The sequence below is a fragment of the Salmo trutta genome, chromosome 4 (genome assembly GCF_901001165.1).
Source record: "Salmo trutta chromosome 4, fSalTru1.1, whole genome shotgun sequence".
NCBI lineage: Eukaryota > Metazoa > Chordata > Actinopteri > Salmoniformes > Salmonidae > Salmo > Salmo trutta.
In genome coordinates, this window is record NC_042960.1 from 1,182,296 (window position 1) to 1,204,845 (window position 22,550).

At 45.1% G+C, this 22,550-nt stretch overlaps 1 protein-coding gene across 2 annotated transcripts in view; it reads right to left on the bottom strand.

Moving 5' to 3' along the window:
- Positions 1–850: 850 nt before the first annotated feature.
- LOC115190194 (calcium-binding protein 2) overlaps positions 851–22,550 on the bottom strand; it is a 36,249-nt gene continuing 14,549 nt past the window's right edge. The window contains exons 1-7 of one of the 2 annotated variants that reach the window (XM_029748700.1): positions 12,957–12,978; positions 12,198–12,398; positions 5,157–5,187; positions 3,814–3,948; positions 3,498–3,607; positions 3,130–3,277; positions 851–1,091 (exon numbers count right to left, since the gene is read on the bottom strand). In XM_029748700.1, the coding sequence (XP_029604560.1) occupies positions 1,066–1,091; positions 3,130–3,277; positions 3,498–3,607; positions 3,814–3,948; positions 5,157–5,187; positions 12,198–12,398; positions 12,957–12,965 (660 nt within the window). In that variant the 5' untranslated portion in view covers positions 12,966–12,978 and the 3' untranslated portion in view covers positions 851–1,065. Of the gene's footprint in view, positions 1,092–3,129; positions 3,278–3,497; positions 3,608–3,813; positions 3,949–5,156; positions 5,188–12,197; positions 12,399–12,956; positions 12,979–22,550 lie in introns of those variants that run through there. The other variant, XM_029748692.1, reaches the window with a different exon arrangement.

Consider the following 22,550-nt stretch of genomic DNA (forward strand, 5'->3'; position numbering starts at 1 on the left):
ATAAAAAAGCCAGACTATGGTTTGCAACTGCACATGGGGACAAAAATAATTTTTGGAGAAATGTCCTCTGGTCTGATGAAACAAAAATCGAACTGTTTGGCCGTAATGACCATCGTTATGTTTGGAGGAAAAAAGGTGAGCCTTGCAAGCCGAAGAACACCATCCCAACCGTGAAGCACGGGGGTGGCAGCATCATGTTGTGGGGGTGCTTTGCTGCAGGAGGTACTGGTGCACTTCACAAAATAGATGGCATCATGAGGCAGGAAAATTATGTGGATATATTGAAGCAACATCTCAAGACATCAGGCAGGAAGTTAAGCTTGGTCGCAAATGGATCTTCCAAATGGACAATGACCCCAAGCATACTTCCAAAGTTGTGGCAAAATGGCTTAAGGACAACAAAGTCAAGGTATTGGAGTGGCCATCACAAAGCCCTGACCTCAATCCTATAGAACATTTGTGGGCAGAACTGAAAAAGTGTGTGCGAGCAAGGAGGCCTACAAACCTGACTCAGTTACACCAGCTCTGTCAGGAGGAATGGGCCAAAATTCATTAACAAGAAATTTGTGGAGTGGTTGAAAAACGAGTTTTAATGACTCCAACCTAAGTGTATGTAAACTTCTGACTTCAACTGTGTTTATATTGATATATATATGGATATTTTGTAGGATGTAACATATCATACAAAATGGATGCTGTATTACACATTTAACGGGACCCATTGTGGCTCGTGAGCACTACTTTTAAAATTACTGGCTGAAACTACACAAAAGCATCACTAACTGATAACATAATGTAGCACTTTGAACATAACACATGAAAACCACTTAACAAATATTATTATTATTACAATGTTACAGTTATACAACAAAAACATACAGTATTAGGAGGGATTGTTGCTATAGCAATGAAAAAAATAAGAACAAATACCCTAAAAACAACATGAAATATTTGTACATCAATAATACTGTAATTACATGTTCAACAACAAACTGAGGACTGAGGAGGTTTTGTTGTTTACTAGTCTCTAAAAGTCATGTCATCATGATGTTCTGGCCAGGAGAGTCAGCGAGACATCATCCTGACAAACTCTGTAGAAAGAACACAAAATATGAGCTACATTTTTATTAGTATGGTGACAACATGGTGAGCATTAGTATAGTGACAACATGGTGAGTATTAGTACAGTGTCAACATGGTGAGTATTAGTATAGTGTCAACATAGTGAGTATTAGTATAGTGTCAACATGGTGAGTATTAGTATAGTGTCAACATAGGGAGTATTAGAATGGTGACAACATAGTGAGTATTAGAATGGTGACAACATAGTGAGTATTAGTATAGTGACAACACGGTGAGTATTAGTATGGTGACAACATGGTGAGCATTAGTATAGTGTCAACATAGTGAGTATTAGAATGGTGACAACATGGTGAGCATTAGTATAGTGACAACATGGTGAGTATTAGTATAGTGTCAACATAGTGAGTATTAGAATGGTGTCAACATAGTGAGTATTAGAATGGTGACAACATGGTGAGCATTAGTATAGTGACAACATGGTGAGTATTAGTATAGTGTCAACATGGTGAGTATTAGTATAGTGTCAACATGGTGAGTATTAGTATAGTGTCAACATGGTGAGTATTAGTATAGTGTCAACATAGTGAGTATTAGAATGGTGACAACATAGTGAGTATTAGTATAGTGTCAACATAGTGAGTATTAGTATGGTGACAACATGGTGAGCATTAGTATAGTGACAACATGGTGAGTATTAGTATAGTGTCAACATAGTGAGTATTAGTATAGTGTCAACATAGTGAGTATTAGTATAGTGACAACATAGTGAGTATTAGTATAGTGACAACATAGTGAGTATTAGTACAGTGACATCATGGTGAGTATTAGTATAGTGACAACATAGTGAGTATTAGTACAGTGACAACATAGTGAGTATTAGTATAGTGACAACATAGTGAGTATTAGTATAGTGTCAACATAGTGAGTATTAGTACAGTGACAACATAGTGAGTATTAGTATAGTGACAACATAGTGAGTATTAGTATAGTGACAACATAGTGAGTATTAGTATAGTGACAACATGGTGAGTATTAGTATAGTGTCAACATGGTGAGTATTAGTATAGTGACAACATGGTGAGTATTAGAATGGTGACAACATGGTGAGCATTAGTATAGTGTCAACATAGTGAGTATTAGTATAGTGACAACATGGTGAGTATTAGTATAGTGTCAACATGGTGAGTATTAGTACAGTGACAACATAGTGAGTATTAGTATAGTGACAACATAGTGAGTATTAGTATAGTGTCAACATAGTGAGTATTAGTACAGTGACAACATGGTGAGTATTAGTACAGTTACAACATGGTGAGAATTAGTATAGTGACAACATGGTGAGTTTAGTATAGTGACAACACAGTGAGTATTAGTACAGTGACAACATGGTGAGTATTAGTACAGTTACAACATGGTGAGAATTAGTATAGTGACAACATGGTGAGTTTAGTATAGTGTCAACATAGTGAGTATTAGTACAGTGACAACATGGTGAGTATTAGTATAGTGTCAGCATAGTGAGTATTAGTACAGTGACAACATGGTGAGTATTAGTACAGTGACAACATAGTGAGTATTAGTATAGTGACAACATAGTGAGTATTAGTATAGTGTAAACATAGTGAGTATTAGTACAGTGACAACATGGTGAGTATTAGTACAGTTACAACATGGTGAGTTTAGTATAGTGACCACATAGTGAGTTTGGTATGGTGAAACAGGGTGAACATAGTGTTGTAGTGGAGAGCAACCTTCATCATATCTCAATGCCACATTTTCCTCTCTGATGCATTGGTTCTCCCCTTATCCCCTCTCTCTCCTTTCTCTATTAGTTTCTTATTACTTCTCTCCACACCCTTTCCTCCTGCTGCCTTCCCTCCCTCTTTCTCCCCTGCTCTCTCCCCTTTCAAGTTCACCAAATCGTCTCCTTTTCTCTTCCCCCTTCCTCCTCTCTCCCATCCTCCCCTCAAAGTCCACCAAACTGTCCCCTTTTCTCCTCCCACTCTCCCCTCACCTTCTCCCCCTCATCCCCCTCTCTCCCCTCACCCTCGAAGTCGAGCAGGCCGTCCCCATTGAGGTCGACGTCTCGGAGGATCTCGTCGATCTCTGGTTGGTTGAGTTGCTCCCCCACCAGCTTTTTCATGGCCTCCTTCAGTTCAGCCAGGCTGATCTGACCGTCCCCGTTAGAGTCAAACTGAAGAAGAAGAAGGACGAGGATGAGGAGGAGGAGGACAGGAGGAAGTAAAGTGAGGTGAGGGAGAGAGGGACAGAAAAAGGGGGAGAGTGGAGTAGAAAGGGAGGGGAGAGGATAGATTAAATGGATAGAAAGAGCAGGTTAAGAGAATAACTTGTCATTTAATTTGTGGTCTTATATTATAAACAGATATAATAAGATGAATATTGTCTCTCCGTACTTCTTTGAAAGCATCCCTGAGCTCCTTCACTCCTATCATGTCTGCTGTCTCCGCCAACATTTTAGGACCCATCAGCTCCACAAAGTCCTCAAAGTCCACTCTGCCGCCACCTAGATGGAAACAAGAGTCATTACAGAAATGGTCACAGGGGTGATGAAGAGCTAAAGAGCTTCAAATACTATACACAGAGGGTATGGCCTCGCTTTCTCTGGTTAATGTGTGTGTGCTGCATGCGTGCACACTCACAATGTGTGAATGTATGTCTTTACGTCCGTGTGTGTGTGTGTTATTGTGTGTGTGTGTGTGTGTGACTCACAGATGTTCTGGCTGAGTTCGATGAGCTCCATCTCAGTAGGCATGTACCCCATAGTCCTCATGCACTCTCCCAGTTCCTTACAGCTGATGTAGCCATCTTTATCCTTATCAAACTCCCCAAACGCCTCCTTCAGCTCTGCACATGGAGGAGGGGGATGGAGGAGAGACGGGTGAGGGGTAGATAAGGGTGAGGAGAGATGGATGGGGGAATGGGGGGAGAGGAGAGACAGGTGAGGGGTAGATAAGGATGAGGAGAGATGGATGGGGGAATGGGGGGAGAGGAGAGACAGGTGAGGGGTAGATAAGGATGAGGAGAGGTGGATGGGGGAATGGGGGGAGAGGAGAGACGGGTGAGGGGTAGATAAGGATGAGGAGAGATGGATGGGGGAATGGGGGAGAGGAGAGCAGGGGGGGTTGTTGAATAGAAATGAGAAAAATAGACATTGTTTCTTATATTAATTTTAGACTCTTTGATGACAAGCCACACCCATAGCTGCAGGAAGTAGGAGTGATGAGGTGCTGCAGCCCCCCTGATACATTTTTCTTTTATACAATTGTGAACAAGGGCTCTATTACTCCTGTATGAGTGGTGGAAAAACCTGCAGCCACATCAAAGTGTCTTTAAGTTTGAGGGAGGACAACACAGTAGAGCCAGAACACTGGGATTTATTGTTGTTTGGGAGTAAATACAGTATGTTGAAAATATGAGTATGTATGGAAAAGACAGGAAGATGGAGAGAGAAACAGGGTGAGAGGGAGGATGGTGGTGTTGACTGATTGAAACAGGGAGAGAGGAAGGATGGTGGTGTTGACTGAGAGAAACAGGGAGAGAGGGTGGATGACGGGTGTTGACTGAGAGAAACAGGGAGTGGGAGGATGACGGTGTTGACTGAGAGAAACAGGGAGAGAGGGTGGATGACGGTGTTGACTGAGAGAAACAGGGAGTGGGAGGATGACGGTGTTGACTGAGAGAAACAGGGAGAGAGGGTGGATGACGGTGTTGACTGAAAGAAACAGGGACAGGGGGAGGATGACGGTGTTGACTGAGAGAAACAGGGAGAGAGGGTGGATGACGGGTGTTGACTGAGGGAAACAGGGAGTGGGAGGATGACGATGTTGACTGAGAGAAACAGGGAGAGAGGGTGGATGACGGTGTTGACTGAAAGAAACAGGGACAGGGGAGGATGACGGTGTTGACTGAGAGAAACAGGGAAGGAGAGGGAAGATGACAGTGTTGACTGAGGGTAACAGGGACAGGGAGGATGACAGTGTTGACTGAGAGGAACAGGGACAGAGGGAGGATGACAGTGTTGACTGGCTCTGTGTAATGTCTCTTATCTGTACCTTCAATCTCTTCTGGCCGTAGGTCTCTGTCCTGCAGGGTTTCAGATTGGAGGGAACACATACAGAGTGACAGACACAGTGTGTTAGCTCGCACCGACACAGACACACACACAAAGATAAGGACACTGAATATACTGTAGTGTAGATGAACAGAAATACACACACACAATGACTGACAGAGAAACATTCTCATAAAAACAAAGAGAACTGCACATCTTTGATTTAGCTCCAGCTGAATGTTGCGGACTGAACTGGACAGGTAAGTAAAGCATTTGATATGGACTCATTTGATATGGACTCATTTGATATGGACTCATTTGATAGAGAATAATTTGATAGGGAATCATTTGAGAGTGAGAGATGGCAAAAACCAAAATACAGAGGATTCATTCACTTCTCTCTCATACAAGTTGCATCCTTTCCCTCCCTCCCTCCCTCCCTCCCTCCCTCCCTCCCTCCCTGCCTCCCTCATCTCTAAAACCCCATCAATTCATGTTACGCAGCCAGACCGGCGATTTGTTACAGGATTACACAGCATGTGATCCGACTGGCTTTAGCAACCCCTCAGTTCGCTCAACACAGTCCTATTCCGTCCCCTGTTATTGGCTGCACTGCTCTGTCTGTCAGTGGTAGGCTACATCGAAGTGGTTATGTCCCAAATGACACCCCATTCCATGTATAGTGCACTACTTTGACCAGGTCTCATCAATCCAAAGCAGTGTACTATATGGGAATAGGGTGCCATTTGGGATGTAGTCAGTGTGTGGTAGACACAGGCAGCGTGTTAGAGGGGATCAGTTTGTTGCAAGGGGATTTGTAGAGTAATCAGTGATGTTGTGCAATCTGACTGTAGTCAGTCTCAAACACACAGTAGGTTCTGCCAATGACTGGACACACACACACACACACACACACACACACACACACACACACACACACACACACACACACACACACACACACACACACACACACACACACACACACACACACACACACACACACACACACCACACACACACACACACACACAGTGGGTTCTGCCAGTTAGTCTACACCTGTTGTTTACTAAGCATGTGACAAATAATATTTCATTCATGTGACAAATAACATTTCATCATGCAGCCAGGGTCATAGGTCAAAACAGATTACAGGGCCAGAGTTGCCATGCAGCCAGGGTCATAGGTCAAAACAGATTACAGGGCAAGAGTTACCATGCAGCCAGGGTCATTGACCAGAGCCCTGGTTAAAAGTAGTGCACTAAATAGGGAATAGGGTGCCACTTGGGACTGAGAAAATATGATCTCTTCTCACTCGAACAAATACATTAATCTGGAATAACAGGACATATCAGATACTGCTTGCTCGGTGAGCAGGAGATGAATCCATCATCTAAATTACAACGTTGAGGAACAGGCTGAGCACTGACCATGTCATCGCCACACACTCTGTCTTCGACAACATCTACAGTACAATCTGTTCTAGGCCGTCGTTCTCTTTTATCTTTCTTTGTTCTACTTTCTTTGTCTATCAAATTCTTTCTTGGTATAAATGAAAGGGATCCTGCGAGATGTTGGCAATGTTCCCTTTATCTACTTCCCCAGAGTCAGATAAACTCGTGGAGACCTTTTTTTTAATGTCTCAGCGTCCAGAATTAAGGAAGTTAGAGGTAGTTTTGCGAGCCAAAGCTAAGTATCTTTAGAGCAATGGCTGGGAGTCTACAGGTACAGCTAGCATGCAGTCATTGCACTAATGCTAGTTAGCTACTTCCTTCAAACTGATTGCAGACATAAAAATGGTTTACACAAGTTCATCTAACTCTTGGGAAGTGCAAAAATCCCGAAGTATCCCTTACTGTAACTGTTAATTAAAAAGGTCCAAAATAAACAAAAATGGCTTTTTACCAAAATTACATTTCTCAAGCAAGAATTTTGCTAGGAATGTCTGGGAGTGGTTTGAGTAAGGGGTCTAATTGGAGGAGGGATATGTAACCTGAAAAATTGTTGTTATTGGCAGTGAGGTTTGAAACTCCCTTTGCTATTGGTCTATTAACTTAGATCAACTAGTGATGTCGCCAGGCAAGCCCAAAATTCACCCATGCAAAACAAGCTGAGATTTAAGGTGGTCTTTTCAACAGCTCTTACACTAATAGGACATTATCATCATTGTTACAATTTCACAGTATTATTCCAACCTCATGAAGGGAAATTATAATATACGGTGGCTTACGAAAATATTCACCCCTTGGCATTTTTCCTATTTTGTTGCCTTACAACCTGGAATTAAAATACATTTTGGGGGGGTTTGTATCATTTGATTTACACAACATGCCTACCACTTTGAAGATGCTAAATATTTTTTCTTGTGAAACAAACAAGAAATAAGACCAAAAAAAATGAAAACTTGAGCTGCATAACTATTCCCCCCCCCCCCCCCCAAAGTCAATACTTTGTAGAGGCCACCTTTTGCAGCAATTACAGCTGCAAGTCTCTTGGGGTATGTCTCTATAAGTTTGGCACATCTAGCCACTGGGATTTTTGCCCATTCTTCAAGGCAAAACTGCTCCAGCTCCTTCAAGTTGGATGGGTTCCTGCTGGTGTACAGCAATCTTTAAGTCATACCACAGATTCTCAATTGGATTGAGGTCTGGGCTTTGACTAGGCCATTCCAATACATTTAAATGTTTCCCCTTAAACCTCTCAAGTGTTGCTTTAGCAGTATGCTTAGGGCCATAGTCCTGCTGGAAGGTGAACCTCCGTCCCAGTCTCAAATCTCTGGAAGACTGAAACAGGCTCCCCTCAAGAATTTCCCTGTATTTAGCACCATCCATCATTCCTGAAATTCTGACCAGTTTCCCAGTCCCTGCCTACGGAAACATCCCCACAGCATAATGCTGCCACCACTGTGCTTCACTGGGGGGATGAAGTTCCCGGGGTGATGAGAGGTGTTGGGTTTGCGCCAGCCATAGCGTTTTCTTTGATGGTCAAAAAGCTCAATTTTAGTCTCATCTGACCAGAGTACCTTCTTCCCTATGTTTCGGGAGTCTCCCACATGCCTTTTGGCGAACACCAAATATGTTTGCTTATTTTGTTTCGGCCACTCTTCCGTAAAGCCCAGCTCTGTGGAGTGTACAGCTTAATGTGGTCCTATGGACAGATACTCCAATCTCCGCTGTGGAGCTTTGCAGCTCCTTCAGGGTTATCTTTGGTCTCTTTGTTGCCTCTCTGATAAATGCCCTCCTTGTCTGGTCCGTGAGTTTTGGTGGGCGGCCCTCTCTAGGCAAGTTTGTTGTGGTGCCATATTCTTTCCAATTTTTAATAATGGATTTAATGGTGCTCCGTGGGATGTTCAAGGTTTTTGATATTTTTTTATAACCCAACCCTGATCTGTATTTCTCCACAACCTTGTCCCTGACCTGTTTGGAGAGCTCCTTGGTCTTCATGGTGCCACTTGCTTGGTGGTACCCTTGCTTAGTGGTGTTGCCTTTCAGAACAGGTGTATATATACTGAGAACATGTGACAGATCATGTGACACTTAGATTGCCCACAAGTGGACTTTATTTTACAAATTATGTGACTTCTGAAGGTAAATGGTTGCACTTATTTAGGGTCTTCATAGCAAAGGGGTTGAGTACATATGCACGCACTACTTTTCCGTTTTTTGTTATTTTTTTCATTTCACTTCACCAATTTGGACAATTTTGTGTATGTCCATTAGATGAAATCCAAACAAAAATCAATTATAAATTACAGGTTGTAATGCAACAAAATAAGAAAAATGCCTAGGGGGTGAATACTTTTGCAAGGTACTGTAAAACACAGCAGGATGTGGTCTACCATAGAAAGTTTTGCTTGCTAAAATAATGTTGTACGGTGCTCTAAGTTTAAAGTAAATAAGCCATCACTAAAAACAATGTATAGTAGCATCAATGGATATGGGACACTCACAGGGTTGGCAGATGATATTTGGTGGAGATGATGTAGTAGTGGATTCCTCCAATCATGCTGCTCAGAATTGTAATGGTGATGATGTCACAGGGGAGATGCTGGTGTCATAGAAATAGAACCTGATATTGAGTGTATAGGATCAGAGCTGTGGACAGGGTGGTGAGTGGAAAGGTTCAGAGCTGTGGACAGGGTGGTGAGTGGAAAGGTACAGAGCTGTGGACAGGGTGGTGAGTGGAAAGGTTCAGAGCTGTGGACAGGGTGGTGAGTGGAAAGGTTCAAAGCTGTGGACAGGGTGGTGAGAGGAAAGGTTCAGAGCTGTGGACAGGGTGGTGAGTGAATAGGATCAGAGCTGTGGACAGGGTGGTGAGTGGATAGGATCAGAGCTGTGGACAGGGTGGTGAGTGGATAGGATCAGAGCTGTGGACAGGGTGGTGAGTAGAAAGGATCAGAGCTGTGGACAGGGTGGTGAGTGGATAGGGTCAGAGCTGTGGACAGGGTGGTGAGTGGATAGGATCAGAGCTGTGGACAGGGTGGTGAGTGGATAGGATCAGAGCTGTGGACACGGTGGTGGTGGTGTGTGGATAGGATCAGAGCTGTGGACAGGGTGGTGAGTGGATAGGATCAGAGCTGTGGACACGGTGGTGGTGGTGTGTGGATAGGATCAGAGCTGTGGACAGGGTGGTGAGTGGATAGGATCAGAGCTGTGGACAGGGTGGTGTGTGGATAGGGTCAGAGCTGTGGACAGGGTGGTGAGTGGATAGGATCAGAGCTGTGGACAGGGTGGTGAGTGGATAGGATCAGAGCTGTGGACAGGGTGGTGAGTGGATAGAATCAGAGCTGTGGACAGGGTGGTGAGTGGATAGGATCAGAGCTGTGGACAGGGTGGTGAGTGGATAGGATCAGAGCTGTGGACAGGGTGGTGTGTGGATAGGATCAGAGCTGTGGACAGGGTGGTGAGTGGATAGGATCAGAGCTGTGGACAGGGTGGTGAGTGGATAGGATCAGAGCTGTGGACAGGGTGGTGAGTGGATAGAATCAGAGCTGTGGACAGGGTGGTGAGTGGATAGGATCAGAGCTGTGGACAGGGTGGTGAGTGGATAGGATCAGAGCTGTGGACAGGGTGGTGAGTGGATAGGGTCAGAGCTTTGGACAGGGTGACGTTTGGATGGGCTCAGAGCCAGTGGTGGAAAATGTACACAATTGTCATACTTGAGTAAAAGTAAAGATACATTAATAGAAAACGACTCAAGTAAAAGTGAAAGTCACCCAATAAAATTCTACTTGAGTAAAAGTCTTAAAGTATTTGGTTTTTAATATACTTAAGTATTTAAAGTAAATGTAATTGCTAAAATGCTAAAATGTATCAAAAGTAAAAGTATAAATCATTTCAAATTCCTTATATTAAACACATTTTCTTCTTTTTTTTATTGATGGATAGCCAGGGACACACTCGAACACTCAGCCATAATTTACGAAGGAAGCATTTGTGTTTAGTGAATCCGCCAAATCAGAGGCAGTAGGGATGAGCAGGGATGTTCTCTTGATAAGTTTGTGAATTGGACCATTTTCTTGTCCTGCTAAGCATTCAAAATGTAACGAGTACTTTTGGGTGTCAGGAAAAATGTATGGATTAAAAGGTACATCCTTTTCTTTAGGAATGTGGTGAAGTAAAAGTGAAGTCCAAAATGTAAATAGTAAGGTAAATTACAGATACCCCCAAAAACCTACTTAATTATTTTACACCACTGGTCAGAGCTGTGGACAGGGTGACGTTTGATGAAGTGATCCAGGTGGATAGGGTCACAGCTGTGGACAGGGTGACGTTTGATGAAGTGATCCAGGTGGATAGGGTCAGAGCTGTGGACAGGGTGACGTTTGATGAAATGATCCAGGTAGATAGGGTCAGAACTGTGGACAGGGTGACGTTTGATGAAGTGATCCAGGTGGATAGGGTCAGAACTGTGGACAGGGTGACGTTTGATGAAGTGATGCAGGTGGATAGGGTCAGAGCTGTGGACAGGGTGACGTTTGTTGAAGTGATCCAGGTGGATAGGGTCAGAACTGTGGACAGGGTGACGTTTGATGAAGTGATGCAGGTGGATAGGGTCAGAGCTGTGGACAGGGTGACGTTTGATGAAGTGATGCAGGTGGATAGGGTCAGAGCTGTGGACAGGGTGACGTTTGATGAAGTGATCCAGGTGGATAGGGTCAGAGCTGTGGACAGGGTGACGTTTGATGAAGTGATGCAGGTGGATAGGGTCAGAGCTGTGGACAGGGTGACGTTTGATGAAGTGATCCAGGTGGATAGGGTCAGAGCTGTGGACAGGGTGACGTTTGATGAAGTGATCCAGGTGGATAGGGTCAGAACTATGGACAGGGTGACGTTTGATGAAGTGATCCAGGTGGATAGGGTCAGAGCTGTGGACAGGGTGACGTTTGATGAAGTGATCCAGGTGGATAGGGTCAGAGCTGTGGACGGTGACGTTTGATGAAGTGATCCAGGTGGATAGGGTCAGAGCTGTGGACAGGGTGACGTTTGTTGAAGTGATGCAGGTGGATAGGGTCAGAACTGTGGACAGGGTGACGTTTGATGAAGTGATGCAGGTGGATAGGGTCAGCACTGTGGACAGGGTGACGTTTGATGAAGTGATGCAGGTGGATAGGGTCAGAACTGTGGACAGGGTGACGTTTGATGAAGTGATCCAGGTGGATAGGGTCAGAGCTGTGGACAGGGTGACGTTTGATGAAGTGATGCAGGTGGATTGGGTCAGAACTGTGAACAGGGTGACGTTTGATTAAGTGATCATGATGGTAATGATATTATGGGATGGATGTAAGGTCTTGGTGAACGTACAAGCTCATATGGTGTTACACTCTTGTAAAAGCTAGTCAATGACCACAGAGAACTCGTGATTTGTTCAGACAAAATGTCTGAAATGGATAAATGGATGACTATTATATCGGTATAGTATGTAGTTTACATTAGAAAGTGTGTGTGTGTGTGTGTGTGTGTGTGTGTGTGTGTGTGTGTGTGTGTGTGTGTGTGTGTGTGTGTGTGTGTGTGTGTGTGCGCATCTCTGTAAGGTTACGTACGAGCTGGCTCTGAATGAACGCCTCTCTGAGGAAGATGCAGGCGGGGCCCACGATGTTGTGTATCACGGTGCAGTTCTGGACCACAGCAAACACTCTTCTTCTTTCATCTTCCTCCTTTTCTTCTTCCTCCAGGGCCCCCACACCCCCCAGCATTGCCGCCGCAGCCAATGGGGCTCCGCTCCCCTCCGAGGGCAACACCCCCTTAAGGAGGGGAACCAATCAAATCGATTAACCAACCACATGCCAACCAATCAGAATGATCAGAAAAGGTGTGTTCGGCCAATAGAAATGGCAGGTGAGTGAATTCGTTTTTCAGCCCTGTTCCTTATTGTTCTAAGACACACTAGGCTGTAGACTAGATCCCTAAAGTAGTCATGCTTCCTTCCTTGTTAGTCATTCCTAGCAGTGTGTATGAACCAGTATGCTGTCACTAAATCAGCAATGCTTCCTAGTTTCAGTAATTCCTAGCAGCCTGTATGAACCAGTATTCTGTACAGTTAACTCAGTGTCGTCAATGCTAATAAACATTTAAAAATATATATTTCTGATTCAGCTAAAAGTCAATGTACAAGAACCAATGTCGATTTGTTAAAATCATGCACATTGCAAGTCGTAGAAACGTTACTTTTACACCGCCTACAGTAAAAAAAAAAAAAAACGTACGTCTGTCTCTCACACATCTATAGAATCAATAGATCTCCAATACTAAATCCCAAAGTAATCTAAACGACAATAAATAATTGAGGAATAATCCCTTACCTTCCTCATTTTGCTTCTCTTATTTCCCATCAGCTTTTCTTTCTCTCTGAGTCCTCCTCTCCTCCCCCTCTCTTTCCCTCTGTCCCATGCACTGTCCCTCTCCTTTCCTCTCTCCCTCCCTCTCTCTCTCCGGTTAGCTATTACATAAACTCTCCAGCCAAAGTCCCGGTCCAAACCTAAAGTTCTAATCTATCCCAGAATTGAGCTCGTCAGCCACCAATAGAACACTACTGATGTTGATGATAATGAACATGATAATCCAGCCAATGAGGTCCTCCTAAATGCTGAATCAAAGATCCAATTGGTCTATTGAGAGACTAGGTTGCCATGCGGTCGCCATGTGTCTCTGGTCAAACCTCCTTGAATTGGTGGAAACCCTCACACATGGTGCTACCGGCAGGATAAGTTAGGAGAGCAGGGTGATTCTATTGTCGGTTTATTTCTCTCTCTCTCTCCCCTACTCTCTCTCTCTCTCTCTCTCTCTCTCTCTCTCTCTCTCTCTCTCTCATGTTTCCTTGATTACCCCTCAATTTAGTCAATATCAGCCCTTTACCGTTCTTTTCCTCACTCACTCCCTCTGCAAATGACCAGGTTGACAGAATTGAGAGGGAGGGGGGAGAATTAGAGGGGAAAACGGGATGCCTTTTTAATCCTCAACATTTCAGATTAAAGGAATAGAGCGATGGGACTAGTAGAAAATGAGGGATATAGAGGAGGGAATGCCAGAAAGAGGAAAGGGAGGGATAGAGAGGAGGGGATGCCAGAAAGAGGAAAGGGAGGGATAGAGAGGAGGGGATGCCAGAAAAAGGAAAGGGAGGGATAGAGAGGAGGGGATGCCAGAAAGAGGAAAGGGAGGGATAGAGAGGAGGGGATGCCAGAAAAAGGAAAGGGAGGGATAGAGAGGAGGGGATGCCAGAAAGAGGAAAGGGAGGGATAGAGTGGAGGGGATGCCAGAAAGAGGAAAGGGAGGGATAGAGTGGAGGGGATGCCAGAAAGAGGAAAGGGAGGGATAGAGAGGAGGGGATGCCAGAAAGAGGAAAGGGAGGGATAGAGAGGAGGGGATGCCAGAAAAAGGAAAGGGAGGGATAGAGTGGAGGGGATGCCAGAAAGAGGAAAGGGAGGGATAGAGAGGAGGGGATGCCAGAAAGAGGAAAGGGAGGGATAGAGAGGAGGGGATGCCAGAAAAAGGAAAGGGAGGGATAGAGTGGAGGGGATGCCAGAAAGAGGAAAGGGAGGGATAGAGAGGAGGGGATGCCAGAAAGAGGAAAGGGAGGGATAGAGAGGAGGGGATGCCAGAAAAAAGGAAGGGAGGGATAGAGTGGAGGGGATGCCAGAAAGAGGAAAGGGAGGGATAGAGAGGAGGGGATGCCAGAAAGAGGAAAGGGAGGGATAGAGGGAGGGGATGCCAGAAAGAGGAAAGGGAGGGATAGAGAGGAGGGGATGCCAGAAAGAGGAAAGGGAGGGATAGAGAGGAGGGGATGCCAGAAAGAGGAAAGGGAGGGATAGAGAGGAGGGGATGCCAGAAAGAGGAAAGGGAGGGATAGAGAGGAGGGGATGCCAGAAAGAGGAAAGGGAGGGATAGAGAGGAGGGGATGCCAGAAAGAGGAAAGGAGGGATAGAGTGGAGGGGATGCCAGAAAGAGGAAAGGGAGGGATAGAGAGGAGGGGATGCCAGAAAGAGGAAAGGGAGGGATAGAGTGGAGGGGATGCCAGAAAGAGGAAAGGGAGGGATAGAGAGGAGGGGATGCCAGAAAAAGGAAAGGGAGGGATAGAGAGGAGGGGATGCCAGAAAGAGGAAAGGGAGGGATAGAGAGGAGGGGGATGCCAGAAAGAGGAAAGGGAGGGATAGAGAGGAGGGGATGCCAGAAAGAGGAAAGGGAGGGATAGAGAGGAGGGGATGCCAGAAAGAGGAAAGGGAGGGATAGAGAGGAGGGGATGCCAGAAAGAGGAAAGGGAGGGATAGAGAGGAGGGGATGCCAGAAAGAGGAAAGGGAGGGATAGAGAGGAGGGGATGCCAGAAAGAGGAAAGGGAGGGATAGAGTGGAGGGGATGCCAGAAAGAGGAAAGGGAGGGATAGAGAGGAGGGGATGCCAGAAAAGAGGAAAGGGAGGGATAGAGAGGAGGGGATGCCAGAAAGAGGAAAGGGAGGGATAGAGAGGAGGGGATGCCAGAAAGAGGAAAGGGAGGGATAGAGTGGAGGGGATGCCAGAAAGAGGAAAGGGAGGGATAGAGTGGAGGGAATTGCCAGAAAGAGGAAAGGGAGGGATAGAGTGGAGGGGATGCCAGAAAGAGGAAAGGGAGGGATAGAGTGGAGGGGATGCCAGAAAGAGGAAAGGGAGGGATAGAGTGGAGGGGATGCCAGAAAGAGGAAAGGGAGGGATAGAGAGGAGGGGATGCCAGAAAGAGGAAAGGGAGGGATAGAGTGGAGGGGATGCCAGAAAGAGGAAAGGGAGGGATAGAGAGGAGGGGATGCCAGAAAGAGGAAAGGGAGGGATAGAGTGGAGGGGGAGGTAAAGTGAGGGGTTGGCCCTGAGAAGAGAGCAACACAGGGTTGGAGACGAGGGAATGATAGGTAGTGTAACCTATCAGAGAGGAGAGGAAGGAAGGACATGTAGAGACACTAACAGGACGTACACTATAGGAAGAGTGAATTCACCAGGAAGAAGGAAAAGAAAGTGGAAAGGAAAGAAAGGATATGAGATGAGTTCATTGTAGATCGGATGGGAGAAAGGTGAGGCTGATTATCCTATACACAAATACTATTGTCGCTACTTCAGTGAACAAGCGTTTTGCCTTTCCTAAAGCCTTTTGATAAGAATCCTCATGTGACTATTGTCATAATGTCATACGTGACTTGATCTAAAGACTTGCTGTTATAAATGACCAGACATGGTGTAGGGGTTGAGAATCACATGTATTTATTGTAATAATGTGGGGTTAGTCATGTTATTGTTGATCACCTGTGAAAGAAACCTGCCTGTTATGAGTTTGACTTTGGAGCGTCAGGATTATTGGTTTGGCGCTGAAACCTTTTGTTGTGCATCTCCACAGGGCCATTCTCAAATTGCATGTTTGTCCCCCCCCAGTTTTATCATTGCACTGTGATACAAAACGTGGCTCCGGTGTGCTTTAGGACCATGCGGACGCCTCAGGGAGCAGTTATGTCCCCCCCATTTCTAAAACCAAATTTGCGCTGTTGCGTCTCCAGTTAATATAACTCTTTCTGTGGGTGCATTCAGTGATCACAAGTTGCATGTATAGTAGATCAAAATAAATGTAAACGATTACCTTTAATTGACTCATTGACGCAAGAGGGTTTGGTCCATTTCCTGCTCATAGTTGTGACATCAAATGGAGGCAAGGGTTTTTATGGTAAGGGTTATTGCAGTAGTAGCTTATTCCCGGGGGACGTATGTTGTTGATGTTGTTTAAAGCATGTGAACACCATTATTTAAAGTGTGGTTTGATGGTAATATGTACGTTTACTAGATGCTGTTCTTCCACTAATCTCATTGCAACTCCCCTCCAAGTCTCCGACCACTACCTTGTATCCTTTTCCCTCTCGCTCTCATCCAACACTTCTCACTCTGCCCCTACTCGGATGGTATTGCGCCGTCCCAACCTTCGCTCTCTCTCTCCCGCTACTCTCTCCTCTTCCATCCTATCATCTCTTCCCTCTGCTCAAACCTTCTCCAACCTATCTCCTGATTCTGCCTCCTCAACCCTCCTCTCCTCCCTTTCTGCATCCTTTGATTTTCTCTGTCCCCTATCCTCCAGGCCGGCTCGGTCCTCCCCTCCTGCTCCGTGGCTCGACGACTCACTGCGAGCTCACAGAACAGGGCTCCGGGCAGCCGAGCGGAAATGGAGGAAAACTCGCCTCCCTGCGGACCTGGCATCCTTTCACTCCCTCCTCTCTACATTTTCCTCTTCTGTCTCTGCTGCTAAAGCCACTTTCTACCACTCTAAATTCCAAGCATCTGCCTCTAACCCTAGGAAGCTCTTTGCTACCTTCTCCTCCCTCCTGAATCCTCTTCCCCCTCCCCCCCCTCCTCCCTCTCTGCGGATGACTTCGTCAACCATTTTGAAAAGAAGGTTGATGACATCCGATCCTCAAACGACACCGCTTTTCCTGCTCACACTGCCCTACCCTGTGCTTTGACCTCTTTCTCCCCTCTCTCTCCAGATGAAATCTCGCGTCTTGTGACGGCCGGCCGCCCAACAACCTGCCCACTTGACCCTATCCCCTCCTCTCTTCTCCAGACCATTTCCGGAGACCTTCTCCCCTACCTCACCTCGCTCATCAACTCATCCTTGACCGCTGGCTACGTCCCTTCCGTCTTCAAGAGAGCGAGAGTTGCACCCCTTCTGAAAAAACCTACACTCGATCCCTCCGATGTCAACAACTACAGACCAGTATCCCTTCTTTCTTTTCTCTCCAAAACTCTTGAACGTGCCGTCCTTGGCCAGCTCTCCTGCTATCTCTCTCAGAATGACCTTCTTGATCCTAATCAGTCAGGTTTCAAGACTGGGCATTCAACTGAGACTGCTCTTCTCTGTGTCACGGAGGCTCTCCGCACTGCTAAAGCTAACTCTCTCTCCTCTGCTCTCATCCTTCTAGACCTATCTGCTGCCTTTGATACTGTGAACCATCAGATCCTCCTCTCCACCCTCTCCGAGCTGGGCATCTCCGGTGCGGCCCACGCTTGGATTGCGTCCTACCTGACAGGTCGCTACCAGGTGGCGTGGCGAGAATCTGTCTCCGCACCACGTGCTCTCACCACTGGTGTCCCCCAGGGCTCTGTTCTAGGCCCTCTCCTATTCTCACTATACACCAAGTCACTTGGCTCTGTCATATCCTCACATGGTCTCTCCTATCATTGCTATGCAGACGACACACAATTAATCTTCTCCTTTCCCCCTTCTGATAACCAGGTGGCGAATCGCATCTCTGCATGTCTGGCAGACATATCAGTGTGGATGACGGATCACCACCTCAAGCTGAACCTCGGCAAGACGGAGCTGCTCTTCCTCCCGGGGAAGGACTGCCCGTTCCATGATCTCGCCATCACGGTTGACAACTCCCTTGTGTCCTCTTCCCAGAGTGCTAAGAACCTTGGCGTGACCCTGGACAACACCCTGTCGTTCTCCACTAACATCAAGGCGGTGACCCGATCCTGTAGGTTCATGCTCTACAACATTCGCAGAGTACGACCCACACAGGAAGCGGCGCAGGTCCTAGTCCAGGCACTTGTCATCTCCCGTCTGGATTACTGCAACTCGCTGTTGGCTGGGCTCCCTGCCTGTGCCACTAAACCCCTACAACTCATCCAGAACGCCGCAGCCCGTCTAGTGTTCAACCTTCCCAAGTTCTCTCACGTCACCCCGCTCCTCCGCTCTCTCCACTGGCTTCCAGTTGAAGCTCGCATCCGCTACAAGACCATGGTGCTTGCCTACGGAGCTGTGAGGGGAACGGCACCTCCGTACCTTCAGGCTCTGATCAGGCCCTACACCCAAACAAGGGCACTGCGTTCATCCACCTCTGGCCTGCTCGCCTCCCTACCTCTGAGGAAGCACAGTTCCCGCTCAGCCCAGTCAAAACTGTTCGCTGCTCTGGCACCCCAATGGTGGAACAAGCTCCCTCACGACGCCAGGACAGCGGAGTCAATCACCACCTTCCGGAGATACCTGAAACCCCACCTCTTTAAGGAATACCTGGGATAGGATAAAGTAATCCTTCTAACCCCCCCCCCCTTAAAAGATTTAGATGCACTATTGTAAAGTGGTTGTTCCACTGGATATCATAAGGTGAATGCACCAATTTGTAAGTCGCTCTGGATAAGAGCATCTGCTTAATGACTTAAATGTAAATGTAAATGACCTGAACATGTTTGTGTACCATTTTCATGCCTTTATTGAAGTTGATTGTCAATTAGGTAATTGGTAGGGTTTGTGATGCATTCTGGGTAATGGGTATCGCTACAAGAAGCAAGCCACTGTTGGAGAGAGACAGACAGGACAGACATTAACAGGGTGGCATGCTGCTGGCTTTACAGGCAGTGAAGCCTTGGTGTTCTTCTGTTAGAGTTTTATGTTAATCATGTCAGTTTATTAGACCTACCTTTCTGTTCATCGTCCTATTTGATTTTGTAAGTAATTGTACTGTTCCCCGGCTCGTTTATCCTCACCTTGCAAATAAAAAGCCTCATATTGGCAAGATAAAGCATAATCATTTTTACATTTTTTAGTAGACGCTCTTATCCAGAACAACTTACAGTAGCAAATGCATACATTTCATTTAAAAAAATTATCCGTACTGGTCCCCCATGGGAATCAAACCCACAACCCTGGCGTTGCAAACACCATGCTCTACCAACTGAGCCAAACGGGACCTAATCTAACCTCATGGTCAACCTTACACCTCATTTTGCCTCCTCATTGTTAAAATCTAACTACATGGCCAATCTCACACCTCATTTTGCCTCCTCAATGTTAAAATCTAACCTCATGGTCAATCTCACACCTCATTTTGCCTCCTCGCTGTTTTAAAATCTAACCTCGTGGTCAATCTCACACCTCATTTTGCCTCCGAACTGTCAAAATCTAACCTCATGGTCAACCTCACACCACATTTTTATTCTATCCATTCTATTTCTATATTCTCCTCTTGCAGATGTTTTGGGTTCTTGGCCTGCTGTTCTTTCTGTGTGGATCTATCCAGCAGGACTTGGGTTCCAACAGAAGATAAAGGCATTACTTGGATTTAAACAGCCACCGTAGTAATACAGTTTAATACTGCTTAAACCAGCAGGGGTTACATGAGAGTACTGCTTCAGAACATGTAGAATGCAATGTCAAGGAACATTTAGAATGTCTAGGAACAGTTAGAATGTCTAGGAACAGTTAGAATGTCTAGGAACAGTTAGAATGTCTGGGAACATTTAGAATGCAATGTCAAGGAACAGTTAGAATGTCTAGGAACATTTAAAATGTCTAGGAACATTTAGAATGTCTAGGAACATTTAGAGTGTCTAGGAACATTTAGAATGTCAAGGAACAGTTAGAATGTCTAAGAACAGTTAGAATGTCTAGGAACAGTTAGAATGTCTAGGAACAGTTAGAATGTCTAGGAACAGTTAGAATGTCTAGGAACATTTAGAATGTCAAGGAACAGTTAGAATGTCAAGGAACAGTTAGAATGTCTAGGAACAGTTAGAATGTCTAGGAACAGTTAGAATGTCTAGGAACATTTAGAATGTCTAGGAATAGTTAGAATGTCTAGGAACAGTTAGAATGTCTAGGAACATTTAGAATGTCTAGGAACATTTAGAATGTCTAGGAACAGTTAGAATGTCTAGGAACATTTAGAATGTCTAGGAATAGTTAGAATGTCTAGGAACATTTAGAATGTCTAGGAAAAGTTAGAATGTCTAGGAACGGTTAGAATGTCTAGGAACGGTTAGAATGTCTAAGAACGGTTAGAATGTCTAGGAACGGTTAGAATGTCTAGGAACGGTTAGAATGTCTAGGAACGGTTAGAATGTCTGGGAACGGTTAGAATGTCTGGGAACGGTTAGAATGTCTAGGAACAGTTAGAATGTCTAGGAACAGTTAGAAGCCAACATTGTCTCGTTTTGCCGTGGATGATTGGGAAGAAGATTCCGGCACAAATGAGACAGATGGTATCAGCATTATGAGAAATGGATGAAGAATATGAGGGTGAAAATGTCACAGTGAATTATGATGTAATAGTTGTGTTATGAAAAATGATTATGTACTTCATATCTTCATGATCAAATAAGCCCTGAAATATGTTCAAGTTGTACATTATGATCGTTTCAGAAATTGTCAATTTCTTTCCTCGTAAATGTAATTTGTAATTTGCTGAAAGTGTGTGTGTGTGTGTGTGTATGTGTGTGTGTGTGCTCCCCCAGCAGTGTGGTGACTACAGTAGAGAGTAGCTGTGTGTCCAGGCCATTAGAGTAGAGCTGGGCACCACAACACTAATCCCTATTGTCACATTGGAAAGGCAATCACACACACTCCTCCCTCTGTATCTCTCTCTCTCTTGTTCTATCGCTCTTTGTATCACCCCCTCTCTCTTTCTTCTCTCTCCCTCTATCACTGCCTCTCTCACTCCCACTGTCTCCCTCTGTATCTCTCTCTTGTTCTATCGCTCTTTGTATCACCCCCTCTCTCTTTCTTCTCTCTCTCTCACCCCCTTGTCACTTCTCTCTCCCTCTATCATTCCCTCTGTCTCCCTCTCTCCCTCTCTCCCTTCCAATATTCTGTATCTCCATCTTTTGATAGAGCTCCCTCCCTCCCTCGCCCCCTCTCTGTATCAATCTATAGCAAACTGCAATGGAACGTCCTAACACTAACTACAGCACCAAGCCCAGTTTTGCATGAGAGACTGCAGTACTCAATCTAGACCACTAGAAGCAGTCATTTTAGAGAATCCCCAGTAGGTGGGAGTCTAACACAATCAGAAGATCAATGGTCACCGGCTGACTCCGGTTGAGGACCACTGAGTTTTCCGGCGTGGGTTCCAACCAGGCCAGCGCTGTCAGATCATAGTGAATGCTGTTGAGCAATTTATATACGTCTTCCTCCGGTTGATCCATTCTTAGGATAGCCTACCTGAAATAAAGATGGTACTTTTTTCGTATTATGAGGATGTTTGCACCAGTTCAGTACCTTTTGAGAATTGTAGCTTTTTGGTCCCAAAAATACTTTTGATCAGATTTAATTGTAACATTCTGTCATAAAGAGCCACGGGAGGCTTGTGGCACGTTAATTGGGGAGGACGATCATGTGGTAATGGCTGGAGCGGAATAAGTGTAAAGGTATCAACAACATCAAACAAATGGTTTCCTGCCTTTATTATGAGCCGTCCTCCCCACAGCAGCCACCACTGTAAAGAGCACATGTTCAACTCCATAAAAAACATGTTTTCCATCTCAAGGGGGTAAAAAAATGACTATAGTAAGTGTCAAATAAAATAACAGGGTTGACCGTAACAGGGTTGACCGTAACAGGGTTGACCGTAACAGGGTTGACCGTAACAGGGTTGACGATTTCATCTGCCGTAAATCTCCTTGTGACAGGAGGAATGGAAGCTTACAAAACAAACACCGACGCTCGACAAAACAAAACAGCAGAAAATGACCAGGAAGAGTAGAACCAGCTCACCTGCTTTTACACGATGGTTTCTCGTTTCTTTTGAAAAGAAAGAGAATAGTTTCACCATATTAAAAGGAGAGTTCAGTTCACGTAACGGTGTTGATTTTAAATGAGAGACAGATGTAAATTAATTACTTATCAGATCAAATAAATAATAATATTCAGAAATTACTTTCTCAAAGCAACAAATAAATAGGGCTTTACAATGATGCTGAAAACGCAGAGAAATGTCGGGGTTAGGTGGGTTAAAATTTTCCTAGAGGTCACAGAGGGTGCACGGAGCAAGTCTGTATTCGTAGAAAAAAATCTGATGTATTGAATTCTCCATGTGGTCTATATTAAAGGGCACTTCATTTAATGTAACAAGATTTTAAAATTCAATATTGGTGCATCATTTCTACTTAAAATATCAAAA